A 15,195-nucleotide genomic window follows, 5' to 3' on the forward strand; every position below is an offset into this window, starting at 1 on the left:
ATTTACCGAAATGTTATGTATGATTTTCAACAACTATTTATCGAAATGTTGTGGGTTATGGGAGAAAATAAAAGGCTGCGAATAGCAGTGCCCTTTTTCTACTTAATTCCTAAATTATCAATTTGCCAATTTCATCTTCTCAACTATCATACCGTTACCTACTTAGTCCAATAGATAACGAAAGTTAAGAATTTTGACGGAAAATCCCATATAAGCCCTATTTGGGACCCTGTAGAGAAGATACTTGATTATGAAAGTCTTAGAGATAAAAATTAATTATAACCCTTTAGAAAAAATGATTAAAAAAAAGACATTTGCACCGATTTCAACAAATTGAAAATTGGAGCACTTAATTTTTTAACCATATTTTTTAGTATACAGACCTTTAAAAAAATTAAGTGCTCAAATTTTCAATCTGTTTGGAACGGTGCGAATATATTAATTTTCTGATCATATTATTCTAAAGAGTCATGATTAATTTTTATCATAATTAAATATCTGCTTTTTATTTGGGACTTTTTAGAGCAAATACTTGATTATGAGAGCTCTAGAAAAAAATTAACAATAACCTTTTAGCATAAAATGATCAGAAAAATAAGATCTTCTCACCGGTTCACACTGATTGAAAATTGGTTCATTTAATTTTTAACCATATTTTTAATATAGAAACAGTCAAAAATTTTATATAAAGAATTCAGTCTTTTAAAAAAAAAAATTATGTATGTGTCAGTCTCTATAAAATGTCACATAAGATTATAATATATGAACCTTATAAAAAAATTAAGTGCTCCAATTTTCAATTTGTTTTGAACCAGTGCAAATATCTTTTTTTTTAATCATTTTATCCTAAAGGGTCATTATTAATTTTTATTTCTAAGGCTCTCATAATCAAATATCTACTTTATAGGAGTCCAAACGGGGCCTTACATGACATTTTTCATCCAAATTTCTAATTTTCGTTATCTATTGGACTAAGTATGTAACGGTATGATAGTTGAGGGGGGATAAAATCATCAAATTGATAATTTAGGGATTAAGTAGAGAAAATGTGCATAGTTTAAGGGATAAAAAAAAGGAAAAAAAACTCTCTCGGTAAACAATCATTTTACAACTACAAACATTTACACAAACTCACTCACATTAACATTTGAGGTCCACACACACTACACCTTCAGTATGTATGGAACCCACCAAAAAAATGTGAATGTGTATAAAGTGTTTGTGTGAGTACGTGTGGTTGAATAATTATTGTTCGGTAAATTACAGTTTTCATCTCTATGAGTTATGAGTATTTCATCCCGTGATAAATGTTCTTTCAATTTGGTCCATGAACTATTGATATTCTTCAACTTGGTCCAATTCCTAACAGCCATCTAAAGAAACAGATCCAGATCCATTGTAACCAAATCCCTCGTAAACTCGAAACCCAAACTCATAATCAGAACTTTCCTACTCTATGGGCGGCGTTGTCGGAAGAGGGTGATGATTGTCTCTGATGCAGAAAAGAGGGTGGATTACGGATAAATGGGAGAGATATATACAGTCGAGTCTAGAAAAGATGATAAGATGTGACGGGATCTGGGGAAGGAAAAAAAAGAGAGAGAGAGAGAGAGACCAAAGATGTGACCCTTTTTTTTTTTCCTATGGTCCATCAAAGGTTGATACATTTTTCATCCTTCCTTTGTATTAAGTTAATTAGCAGGGAGACCTTCCACATTGTAAGTCAAGCAGAGACTCACCTTCCACATTTTTCATCCTGTCTAGCACTAATGAAAACATAGAAAATCACCACTACAAGACACCAATATCAAAATTGCGTTTCCAGAAAATTTCGGTAAAAGAAACCACAATTAACCAGTTCGTAAGTCAGAGCAGAGACTCACTACATATATATAGGCTGAAAGAAATGAAATCTGGGAATTTTATTTTTTTCAAAACGTATTTCAACGTTTACAATAAACCTTCTCCTATCTGTCCGTGCATGTCGTGGGCGTTAAAAAACGTGTTAAAACTAAAAATTAACTGGTAGACTACTCAAGAAAGCCAGCGTGTGGGGAGATGTAGATTTCCCAAATAGCGAGCACCAGGAAGGGAGCTTTTCGAGAACTCTTTCAGCTTTTGGTGTCAATCTGTCAACGTCGGTTCTCAACTTAAGGAGGAGATGTCGATCCGTTCTCTTGTCATTCTGCTGAATCACTTTGGTTGAATTGTTGGCCCAATATAAGGACAGCTCAAAAGTTTTAGGTGCACTCTTCCCACCTGAAAACTGAATAATGTGCCATCCATCTGTACTGCTCTTGCCACCCAGTGGAATCAACTCCTCGGTGCTATCTGCGTGCAGCAAAATAAAAAATTTGAGAGAGAGCTAATATTGCTATACACGGTAGAAGTACATGATCAACATCCTAGTTTAAATTAGTTAAAGAACCGTTGGGCGTCTCATAAACTGAACTACCTCTCATTTTACAACTCGTATTGGATTTGTGGAGTCCATGTCCCTAACTTTATTCTAATGACAATTTTTGGACATTTCAAAAGAACTGACTACATAAATCTGGCACATTTGATCTACAAAAATCCACGAACAGGTAGACCGTGAGCATTGTTTTCTGCCATGAATCATGATAAGTATGATAGAGGATCATCCAACGATTGCTTGAGCGAGGAAAAGAATATTCAAGATTGGTTTATTCCTCGCATCAAAGTATATACACAATTCATCTTAAACTACAGGCCTATTTAAGTTGGGTTAAAGTCGAGTGGTTCTCCAAGTGCTTCAACAAAAAAATTACTGACTGTGTACTCTACAGAAGTGAGGGGACTGCAAGAATGTATCAGAAAGTGTTGTAGTCATTAACTCAGAGATTCTGAAAATCAGGACGTGAGAAACAATACAGAAGAAATTCACCATTATGTATAATACCTTTCAACTTGAAGTCCTCAATTTCTTCTGTATTAACAGCAAGAGACCATCGTATGGAACTTTTTGTATCGATTGAAATTTGTGTGTTTCTGTCGTCAGCTTTTGTGTCACTCTCGACATGCAGTGTGGGAATATCTAATTCACTCCACCCACCTTCGACATTGTCTTCGGTCCAGCAACCATATTTTACTGAAAAGGTAACGAAATCAAGGACCTTATCTCTACCGCAAACAAAGCCTTCTCCAATCTGTTCAATCTCCTTTGTCAACTTCCCAGGGGTTGTTGAAAATAGAGAAACATAAGAACTAGGTTCTAGCTTTTCACCATACGTTCCTGTTGTATCCACAACATGCACAACCTGAGAATCATAAAACATTTTATTAGTTTTCCAAGATACTAGCATTGCTGATTAATCACAACTCCGCAAGAGAATAAATAGTACTAAAAAACTAGCCCACATCAGACAATAGTTCAAGGATAAACCGGAATGTTATTGCTCTAAGGTAGAACTAGGACTATTACAAAATTGAACGACATTTACTATACTTGATTCGATTTAGTTGTTGTTCCTTTACCTTGACAAAATCAAGATCGAACATAGCACAAATGCCACACAAGTTGGATAGTCGTACGAAACCTAATTGACACAAGTATCGTAAGGATTTTGTTCAGTACTGATACTAAAGACTGGCTGATACTTACATTTACAGCTCTGGAGGTGTCTTCTGTAAATGGTGGGATGATACCAGATAATACTGCAGCAATAGAGAGCCCAAACAAAAGACAAGTTGCAAGGATGATTGATGTCTTTGCATCTAGGAAATATTTACACAAAGAAGTGAGACTACGTTTATGAAGACAGACATTAATTGTGCACAACAAAAAGTATAAGAAACATGAAGGATATTAAAAAAGTTAGGCAGAGAAATATGGGTGCAATTTGAGGCTGAGGTTTGGTCAGTGTTTACTACCAATTTAGTTATCACGTGATTTGGTGGCTACTGGCTACCATTTCTTCCATAAACTTTCAATCAATGCCTATATCAATAGCTTTCCACTTGTACTAGCTGCCCTGCCAGTGTCTAAGGTACCAAATTGGGGAACGCTGGCTCCAATACCTAATGCGCTAGTGTATTAGCATTTTCTGCCAACATACTCTAAGCTAACTCCAGCAATTTAATCTGGGCACTCCACACTGGAACTGCAGTCATTTAGATGGGTCAGATGATTCTGACCATCTGTTAAACAGTCACGAAGGACATAGATTGGAGCTAAGTAGCACAAAGATAGACACAAGACAAGACACAGACATGGCCACACAGTAACTTCCAAGAAATTCAGACACTGCATACCGGGAATACATTGTAATAGATTTCTATTTATACTGTATGTGGTGAATAGAGATAAAGTTACAAATACCATGTAACACTGCCTAAAGATATAAAACTATATTTCATTATTCAAACATTCATATATCATTCAGTGCTGCAAACAATAACATATATAATAAGAGACATATGGATGAGCGTTGGATATTTGTTGGACAGTATCGGATTCGTGTCCGTATCTGGCGCAGACAACATCTTCTAAGAAATGACGGTGTTTCTTAACTTCGAAGTGTTCCTTGTTTAAATGCACAAAACGGGCCGTATTCTGTCGTTCTCAGACTGAAATTGCCTGCTTGCCAAACAGCAATATACTCTCACATTATGGCAGTTAGGATCAGAGCATAAAAAACATTCAACTAGACCTTTCCTTGACATCAGTTCCCAATTAAGCTTAATCATCCAACTATCGCAGCAAAGCATTGAGTATGTTAAAGCATCCAACTCAAAATAAATTGGCAATGAATGGAGAGGCCGCCCAGGCTCATATACTAGTTTTGGAGGAGATAATTAACCGATGTGGGACAAACTCCAACAGAGTACATACATCCTCCATTTGTTAACCAAATCTCCAGGCATAGCAGATCTCCCTCGGTCACTCACACAAATATGCACGCAAGAAGAGGTACCCCCTTACATGCCACAATAACTTCATTACTTTAGACCATGACATGAGTAAGGTAAACCACTCGTTGTATTTCCTGTTTTGGACATTTAACCTCGCTCTTTAGTAGCAATTGATATTGTCATAGGACTGGGTGTGAAAAACTTTGAGATGCCATATCTGTTGCAGAAAAGATCATAATTTGTACAAATAGAAACCTGAAAAGTGAACACATGAAAGCAGATACACCAACGTCAAACATATGATGATGGCAATATATATAGCAAGTATTGCATTTCCCAGCCACTCAGGGGTGCTACCAGGGTTCCTGCACATACAAGGCAAGGCAACTGTCATTATCAAAACTGCAAAATTTGATAAGAAATCAACAGGACAATAGATTTTATATATGCAGTTACTAAAAACAAATCATCAGATTCATAATCCATTTAGGCAGACTAAAACTGCGAAAAGTGGTGCCATACAAAAGCTATGTTGTCGCGGTATGGTATTCCACTTAACTGACACAAAAATACCACTGAATAATTACTTCGAGGTATGAAGTAGTAAAGCAGAAATGAGCAGTTGGATTGTCTTTTATTTCAAGATTTAGAAAATTTCAGAAAGACATTGTATTTGTCGTCACCTATTGAGAACCATGCATGACATATTTTCCTGTCTTTCCACGATTTGGCATGTCATATATTCAAGGGGGTGTAACATTTTAAGGGAGAGTTAAAGTTGCAAAGTGACTCCACACCCTCTAATACTTAAATATCACTTAGAACACATTTGAACCGCCTGTAGTTTCATAGGTTTGCATTGAGTGATTCACATATTAACTTGAATTTCTACATGTGTATCACAGATACACCTTATATACCACTATGATTCCTGATAGAACCAGACGAGAAGCCCACATCGGACAAGAATAAAATGTAAACATTGAGGTCCTATGTGCGTAAAGTGGAAATAGAAAGACCAAACTGACATGTAGTTCAAACCAGAAGGAGCTTAACCTTGCCATTCTAGTGATATATGAAGAGCATGAACACTGTTACACTATACCATGATACAGATCAGAAGAATCTTAAATCTTAGTCAACCAACAAAACATAAGCATGTAGACCACCTCTTTCGCATTCGCGCACAAGATTGGTGCCTTGCGATTGACGAACATGGCATACCCAATGGAAGAAAAGCCAACAATACACCCTCACTTCTGTGGAATTCTCTTTTGACGTTTTATCCTGTCACACTTTAATGTGATACTACATCTTACCCAGCATATTTAAAGAACTACGAATAGACAAGATCAAGTAATACTAAAATTGCAAGTGGAGTGGAGTGGAGTTGGCCTCCCTTACATACTCCCATGCACATGGGCAGGGTTCCAGGCCCCGAAAGCCCCCCCCCCCCCCCCCCCCCCCCCCCCAGGATAGTGTAGATTAGGATTACTGAATGGCAAAAAAAAAAAAGTAATACTAAAATTAAATCAGAACACAAGGACCTGATTTTAGTTAGATTCTTGCATGGTTCAATTAAGTGACAATGCATTCACCTGTCGAAACGAACTACAGTGCCAATTATTGTGCCGGCCAGCCGAATAAACATGCCAGCAGAAATTAGAAAGGGTAGAGATAGGCCCATCAGCAGTGTAATAGTCTTGAGCGGCTTCGGCAATCGGGCAGGGGATAAGGTTGCTTCAAGCAAACCATCTACATATTCCAAAATTTAGAATTAGTGAACAGCAAAGACAAATATTATATCAAATCCCAGACCATGAATGAAAAAGAGCTACCTTTACCTTTACAAAAAAAAATTGATTTCGCCTCCTATAGAGTGCTGGACATGTCTATATCAGACATTCCAGACACTGTTCATAGAAGGATGATTATATCTCATTTAGACTTTTATTAGAAATCAGGGTGCCTATTTATGTACTTCCCAGAAAACCAATGTTCATGTTTTCATTACCCAAACTATAATACTAGTAAATTTTAACTTACATGCAAAGGCAGGTGAGACTAGCCAAACAAGAGCTAAATAGGAAGACCCGATCTTATAATAGTTTCCAATCAGCAGCAAGACAAACCACTGCACCAAACCAGATTTAAAGAGCCATCTTTCAGCGTCCAACTTGGCCAAATCAGCTTGAACTACCTGAGACAAATTACCCCTTCTTCTGGAAGATACATTCATTAAATATGTGTGGAGAATTTGATAACCCAAATATTGGCCAGTCAATGCCCCAAGGAGCGCAGGAGCAGCGAATAGACCAAATACCAACCATGGACTTGAAACAAAGGGCACTGGTGTTGAAGATATAAGTGGTAGAATAAAGGCAACAAGAACGGATAAACTCAATGAACATATCCACATAAGGATAACACTCAAACATGACAAGGCCAATGAAATTGCAGCTGAATAACCACCCATTAGCAGTGATGTGGTCCATATCATAAGTGATTGCATAATCACTGAATTATAAAGCAGATTGGCAAAACGCTGACGGAATACGATCATGTAAGTTCCCTGAGAATTGGCATTAAACAATTGTTAGAGAATGACACCCATGGAAACTTGATTTTGAGGCAGTAAAATTTACCAGCCGAACAGAAACAGTGGTCAAGGAGAAAACAAAAGGTCAAGCCAAGAACAATGATCGAGTTTCAGAGTTCATTAAGGTACCAAAATGTCAAAATATACAGCAGTGTCCTGGCCAGCCTTTTGGCCTGCTGCAATTGCCTTGTCATTAGGGATACGAGAGAAAGCAGCAGAGTGAACCAGAAACGCAAGCATATTTTCTCCAAGATGCTGAAGTGAACCCGGTTTCAAAAGCTTTAATTTGTCATTCTGCATTAAGAAACCATTTCAGTTATTCTAAGCAAATAAACTAGAGACAACAAAAATTTCATTGCCTCAGATATTTTTTGTTGTTATCTAGATTAAATAAATAAAAAAGAAGAGTGAAGACAAACAATTGAACAAGTAAACAAAAATAACTTTTAATCTTAGTTGAATGAAAGTCCTAGTGTGGGTGACAAAATCTCAATTCCATGACTTGTGGAAAGAACTGTCAGAACCTCGCTCCCAATTAGGATAGAACCTCGCACCTCTCAAGCATATAAATTCCAATATAACAAAAAAGAAGCTACAGAGCAAGAGAAAATCTAGAATAGGAATCAGGTTATAGAAAGAAAAATAACTCAAGTTAATTTTAGTAATTCGATTCTGCATAATATTTATCTACATCTGCACACAAAAGAATGAACAATTTGCAAGACATCAATCTCCAATATGTATTACTATGTCAATGTATTGATTAGCACCGAGCAAAAAACATGCCATTCCTCCCCAACTCCTGCTCTTCCCCTACCTCCCTTTCGATTCATGCAACCACAGTTTAGTATCATTGTTCTTTCACCCCCCAAGTACTATATTCCCATACCATCTTAAGGGTGAAACCCGTGTCATCCACCTCGACCAACAAAGTTACCTGCTCCGACAAATTTTAATATTATGATAATCAGTGACTTATAAATCCAAAAGAAATATATACTCTTAATTTCCAAGTCCTTCAAAACATGAGAGAGTTATCACCATGCATGGTGTAGGTAGACAAACAAGGCTGGAACAATTTCCCCGAACGCCATATTGAACTCAAACATGCATGATGTAGGTAGATATAGGATTAAGGATTTTCATATGCACGTCTACCCTCCTCATGCACATCTACCCACATATTTCCAACTCAAGCATCAGCACGACACTGAGACAATTCCACAACTGTTTAGCAGGAAGTGGAATTTTGTACCCTACTGTTCATATGATTGAGTGATCTACCAAAAGACCTGAATACTCTGCCAACTTATATCTGGGGCCCATTTACTGGTTATATCAGTTCTGATTATGAGATTCATTACCAGCCACAAACTTTGATGGCCATGATTTGAACTTCAGATCAAAGAAGTTCGAGGCCTGTGCGGTATTCGTGATTTCTGAATCCGCAAAACATGTTGGTAGTATAACCCAAGTAGAAATTGTAAACAAAATCCACTGCTAGAACACCAAAGGTGTAAGAATAAAAGAAATCCAGAGGAATTGAGATGACAACCTTTGTGTGATATACAGCAGTATTATCCGCGTATGCAAAGTCGAGCCCCGAAAGACCTGCCAGCTCTTTGTACACTTGAAAATCTGTTCCGGACTTTATGGCTCCAGAAGAGTAAAGATCCTGCAGCACTAGAATTCACTTCGAACTTAAATTTTGGCCCTGAACTGAGAGAAACGTATCTAATAGGAGAAATAGTGGGAAAAGAATAAATCTCTTATTCCCATTGTTGTATCAATCATTGGAAAAGAAGGACTTTACAAACCTGTGCAAGTATTTGAGCAGATGGGTACTTTGCCACCATGGCAAAGTTCTCGATAGCCCATGGATGAGGACCAGCCTGTTAAATTGAAGAGTGAAAAGTAAAGGGAAAGGAAAAATACTGCTCTACTGATTAAGGGCATCACTCAAGCCATAAATAAAACATGAAGAGTGCATCCATCATAATTTTTGTCAGCAGAAGAATCTTGATGGAATGAGAGCTTCTTGATTTGATATGAACTAGACAAAATAGATGAAGTATATTTGTAGAAGTCAGTCAATCAGTGTCTTATACAGTTCTATGATTGTATCTTAGCCATCTGCCAACAAACAGAGGGGCAAATGATTCAATCAGCACATTCTAGTTAATTATATGTTAAAGTGAAACCACAGAAACTGGCCAATTTACTAGCTTCAAGATCAGATGATCTATCTTCTTCTTTTTTATCAGCAAGATCAGATGATCTATCATGACTACCGACTACGTACAATCAACTGAGACAATTTCAAAGATCATAAAATTTCTTTTGCTTTTCAAAAAAAGAACAACCATCTGAGACAATCCAAGTGGGGACCAGTTGACGAAAGTTCAGAAAGATCAACAACAAGCAATGTTATTGCACGGCCACACACACACACACACTCATGCGTTCGGAGAGAGAGAGAGAGAGAGAGAGAGCATGTGCAAAAGTAAAATAAGAATACGGGAACCAGACCTGAAATATAGCAGACTTCCCTCCAATACCCATCGCTTCCAAGTCAATAGCCAAACAAACAGAATCACTCCATGGGTGCTGCAATTATCAGTTGATTAAGTTACTAACTTGGCATGTGAAATACCAGATTGTCCTACTATGAACTCGTTTGAGTCGTTTCTAAAGCAAGTGTAATGTCATTTGTATTGGAGCTTGTCCCACATCAGTAAACTAACACCTCCAAACCTAGTATAAGAGACCAGGACTAGTGGAGAGCATGATTAGAATTTCTCAGAGCTTTTCAAGCTCCCCCTGGATCTTTGTGAAGGAATTCTTGCCCTTGGTGTGATTCATAGACCTCCTCCTTTTTCTCTTTAAATTTCCACTATTTTCAAACTTTGAAGAGACAACAGAACCAGATATGTTTTATGTCTTCTCCTCTACCTTTAAACCAAACTACTACTGATCTTTCTTCATGCAACCATAACCCACAAAGTTGAGTCAAAAAGAATATTTCTTCCAGCCTAATTCTAGACACTCCCCTGGTGTGGTCTAATGATTGTGGTCTCCCAACTTCTAGATGAGTGTAAGCGGCATAAATCCTTTATAACACACACCTCCTCCTTCCAAGCACAAGCACGCAAACACACGCGTGGCACGCGCACACACACAGAGTTTGCATTACACCAAATCTAACTTACATGGCGTTGTCTATTAGAGAAAATGTGTCTGCCAGTAAAGCTCGTTTGAAGGTAATGGTTGAAAGATGGAAAGTAGATAAACAAATCACTATATTAACAAAAGTTAATAGACATTAAATGGCCAAACCTGAGTTACAAAGCTGTGAGCACCATTTAACCCCTCTTCCTCCCCAGTATTAAATAAAAATATGACAGCATTCTTAAATCCATGAGCCCAGTGAGAAATTCCTCGAGCAAGTTCCAACATAACAGCTACGCATGAACTACAATCACCAGCTCCTTCCCTAAAACATGCAAAACGAGAAGTGATCTTATCATTTCTAAGATTGTATTGCAAGGATGGAGAAGAGAGCACAATATTCGAAGAATCACATAGCCAGGTTGGGAAGAAGGTTTACAAAAAGGTATGATGAGAAAACAGAAGAAAACAATAGTATACTGATGAGAGTGATAGTATCCGAGTTATACATGTATGTCAGTAGGCTGAATTATAGGTAACATGGATAGAGAAACAATATGAATCTTTTCAATAAAATCTATTGCCCGAAACGAGGCATTTTAAAGGCTAAAGCAACTACTTTATTAAGTTTCAGAGTGACAGGCTATACGTTGATTGACTTGAGTCTAATTCCTTTTATGCAGTTCTTAATCCACCAACGAAAAAAAGAGATACCAGCACACATAACATAGCATCACCAACCAGTAAAATGCGTGTAAGTTGAGAAGCAACTAGGGGAAGAATTGATCTATGTGCAAATAGGGAAGGGGGGAGGGGGGAATTCTTCCTCCAATTGTTAAAAGAGTTAGATCTATAAACATCAGGATCCTTTTCAAAACAGGAAATCAAAAGAAACGCACTTGTGTTTTACTAGATTCGTAGCGCGTCCAATATCGGAACTCATAATACAAATTTTCCAATTGTTTAATTTTCCTAAAGAAAAAACGAAAACAAAATAATAAACGTGTTACTTTCATGTTCCCACTTGTTACTAGTACCATAGTTGTTAAAAACTTACGATACGTATCCTACCCTGTATCCTTTTTGTACAGAAATCCTATGATACGACCGCGTATCTTACAATTTTTACGCGTATCCTAATTTGGTACGTATCCTACTATTACTTATTGAGAAAAAGTCAGACCTTATTTAAAGAATTGGAACCCCGAATGCATTAATCTAAGCCGTTTGATTTGATTACGGCATCTTTCAAACCATTTGATAGAAATTCAACCTCAATGTAGGGCTTGTATAGAAGAAACAATTGTCTTTTGCCTGACTTTTCTTTCCCTAACAAAGGGAACATAATACTTAATGTAATAGGCCCCGTTGAGAGACTTGAAATTTTGCATCTTAAAAACTTTTTTTTTTAAATGTAAGCATAGTTTGTTGGTGTTATTAGGTATATCTACTTTTTAATTGTTTATTAATTATGATTAACATTTTTGAAGCATAAACTAAATTTAGTACTTTGACACAAGAAAGTTACGTCCAAACAAGTTCAATTAACAAAGCTCCAATTGACAAAACCCAAAGATGAAAGATATTATTGAAGAAGATATATATATCTAGTTTTTAGAAACTCTAAAATATCTAGCTCTAAAATATCCTTGTGAAATATCTAGAGTTTTTTGTGAGAATTAGTCACATGTATAATTCTAGAACTACCTCAAAGTTTCTTGTATGAAAATATCTTTGTACTAGAGTATTCCATTAAGTGGTATAAATAGGGATGGGTTCTAGCCATTTTGTACCAAGCCAAAAAAAAGTTTAAGTTTAGTGTAATACAAATACTCTCCTTCCCCACCCTTGTCTTTAGTATTCTCCCTCTCCCAAAAATCTTGTCCCACTAAAAAACAGAAACTCCTACTCTTCCAACAAACGTATCTCAAGATACGCGTAAGGCGATCTATAAAATTGAAAAAGCGATACACGATGCGTATCCCGATTTGAAAACATTGGTTACTACATTTAACTCACATGAATACACCACAATAATACTCGACAACAAAAGAAACTTTTTTGAAATACTAAATCAGTATAAAGGCAAAAGAAACATACGCCGAGACAACAGAATCGATGTGGGAGGAGACTAGAATAGCATTTTCCTCTGCTTCAGAAGCATATTTTGGCAATATTCTCAATACAATGTGATTCAGATCTGAATAGACAAGTGTTTTCCCCTTGAAAAGACCACTGGCTAGACGATTGGCACCAGAGCTTACATGGAAAAAATCCACTTGAACATCAACCTCCCAATGAGCTGTTTTCTTGATAGTTTCTGCAACTCCCAAGACATACTGCAGAATGAAGAAGGTTAATTTCAAAAATGATTAGTTGTAGCAAGGAGCTCAGCTTGTATCTTTACCTCTGGAAAAAAAAAATAGAAAAATAAAGGAGACGACTACAGAGGTGGAATCAGGTGATATCTCTAGTTAGTTTAATTGAGTATACTACATTGCCAACAGCCTGCATCAGACATTCACAACATTCAATTGAAATGGAGTGAAGCTTAACTTAAGCTTCTATAACTATACAGACTAACCTGGAGAGCGAGATCAAGAGCGTCAGAACCAACAGGATGTGGGCCCAATCCAGACAAGGCCTTCACGTGCTTCATGGCTTCTTCCTCGGAGAAACCCCTTTTGCCTGCCTGGTCAGCAGCAAGAGGAACAGGCATAGCCTCAAACTGATAATGATGAACTGCCCAACAGCCATTTATGACCAGAACAAATAAGGCCAGTATCACAGATGCTGACCTCTTTGTGCGTCTAACACTATCAGTGGTTTGGGATCCCTCATCAACAGCAGACGCATCACTTGGCTTATGACTGCTCGTTGTGTTTGGAGTTCTTGGAGCACGTATAGGATTCCTTGCCATTTACACGGCACTAGAATTTTTCTGTTGCTTGGTTTTTTGGATTTTGCTGAAAGGATAAGTGGTGCTTACGTCAGTTATAAGTTAGTTATAAGTTTTGACCTAAGTGATAATAGTTCCCACAATGTGAAAGCTTGTCCAAATTTAAGAATCTAATTTTCTTATGAGAACAAGAAACAATATGGCCTGCATTCTAACTCCAATCCAGTTCAATTTTCTCACACAACTAAGATATATGTATGACCTAGCTATATTTCCATCATACCAAAAAAAATTTGACGTGTCAGAGTCATAGTCGAACGCGTGAGACGCAGTGAAGCTACCCAATCAAATATTTTACCCAACTATGCATAGCATTAATGTGATGAAGGCGTAAAACAACTACTCAATAAAAAGGTTGAACCAATTCCTCATCCATAGTTTTTCCAACCTAATTTCTTAAACCATGAAAGGATTCACTTTAAAGCAAAACGATGGAACGAGGTCTTCAGCAGTTGCTACCCTATCGCGTTACGTGCCGGGTGAGAGATCACCGTTCCCAGAGACGAAGAGAAAGGGAGAGAGACTTACCGTCACGCTAGCGAGGACGTCGGAGTGAGTCTGTCGCCGGACTGTCGTCGTTGAACCAGAACTAGCAGTGGGAGGGACAGAAACGATAGTCCGTTAGTGCAAAATCATTACGGTCGGAGATGGTAAGACGGGTGGATGGCGGACGCAATCGTCTTCGAAACTGCACGATCAGTGGGAGGGAGGGAGAGAGAGTCAGAGAGAGAACATGAACCTATTACCGAATCTGAACATGTGTATCACCGTATCATGAAAGTTCTATATAAACTTTTTTTTTTATTCGGTAATCCTAATATAGGTTTGAGTTGAATTCGAATTTGTTCATTAGTCTTAACGAGTCAATAATCATCTCATATATTTATGCTATCGTACAAATCTAGAATTGCAAATAAAATTTTTAGCATCTACATAAATACGTTCATACATATATTAAAATAATAAAAACATATACTACATAAATTAGTTTTTAAGTGATTGTAAGCGCTTATATTTGTACAAATTCAAAAATTTCCATTATGCACGTACATAACTTTAGGGAGCTGATAATGTCAAAAAAAAATTTGTTTATGTCAAAACTCATTCATTATATGACTTAATTGCCCTTCACTACACCACTTACTTTACGAAAATGCCCCATCAAATTCAGAGGATTATTTTTGTTTACGTCTCTTCTCAAATTACCTCTAGTTTTGCTCGTGAATTGCATTTTTGCTTGATGTTTAATTTTTGATTGCTTCTCTTCTAAAATTTGCTCTAGAATTAGCTCATGAATCCTTGCATTTTTGCTTGAAACGTGGAATTGGAAAACGCATTGCACTTATGGGATTTTAAAGGGTATTTTCATAAAGTAAGTGATGTAGTGGAGGGTAATTAAGTCATGCAATAAATGAGTTTTGGTAGGAACAAAAAGGGTTTTGGCATTATCAATTCCCTAACTTTATACATATACAAGTTATGTAAGCCAGCTCGTCAAATTTTCGTTGAGTTCGGCTCGAGTTCGAATTTGTTAAAAGTTTACGAGTCTGAATATTCTAATATTCAACTCGTTTTACAACTTTTCATTTTATTA

General features: G+C 37.0%; 1 protein-coding gene across 2 annotated transcripts; it reads right to left on the bottom strand.

Annotated features, from left to right (window-relative positions):
• Positions 1 to 1,898: 1,898 nt before the first annotated feature.
• LOC131300826 (uncharacterized) lies at positions 1,899 to 14,373 on the bottom strand. 2 transcript variants are annotated; one of them, XM_058326825.1, is made up of 14 exons: positions 14,130 to 14,373; positions 13,227 to 13,608; positions 12,743 to 12,981; positions 10,811 to 10,967; positions 10,004 to 10,081; positions 9,292 to 9,366; positions 9,030 to 9,149; positions 7,604 to 7,768; positions 6,922 to 7,447; positions 6,474 to 6,630; positions 5,131 to 5,240; positions 3,626 to 3,738; positions 2,924 to 3,281; positions 1,899 to 2,331 (listed from the first exon to the last, which is right to left on the bottom strand). In XM_058326825.1, the coding sequence occupies exons 2-14, from the start codon at positions 13,560 to 13,562 to the stop codon at positions 2,012 to 2,014; spliced, it is 2,754 nt and encodes a 917-aa protein (XP_058182808.1). In that variant the 5' UTR covers positions 13,563 to 13,608; positions 14,130 to 14,373; the 3' UTR covers positions 1,899 to 2,011. The 2 variants fall into 2 exon arrangements, with proteins under 2 accessions (XP_058182808.1, XP_058182809.1); XM_058326826.1 differs by lacking the exons at positions 12,743 to 12,981; positions 13,227 to 13,608; positions 14,130 to 14,373 and having other exon boundaries at positions 9,030 to 9,157; positions 10,811 to 10,873.
• Between the last annotated feature and the right edge of the window lie 822 nt (positions 14,374 to 15,195).

Source organism: Rhododendron vialii, chromosome 9a (assembly GCF_030253575.1).
Source record: "Rhododendron vialii isolate Sample 1 chromosome 9a, ASM3025357v1".
Lineage (NCBI taxonomy): Eukaryota > Viridiplantae > Streptophyta > Magnoliopsida > Ericales > Ericaceae > Rhododendron > Rhododendron vialii.

Coding starts and splice junctions, on each gene's coding strand:
- LOC131300826 (XM_058326825.1), bottom strand. CDS start 13,562: ATGGCAAGGAATCCTATACGTGCTCCAAGAACTCCAAACACAACGAGC. Junction 9,150..9,291: donor CTGCTCAAATACTTGCACAG/GTTTGTAAAGTC, acceptor CTAGTGCTGCAG/GATCTTTACTCTTCTGGAGC. Junction 6,631..6,921: donor AGTCTCACCTGCCTTTGCAT/GTAAGTTAAAAT, acceptor TGGAATATGTAG/ATGGTTTGCTTGAAGCAACC.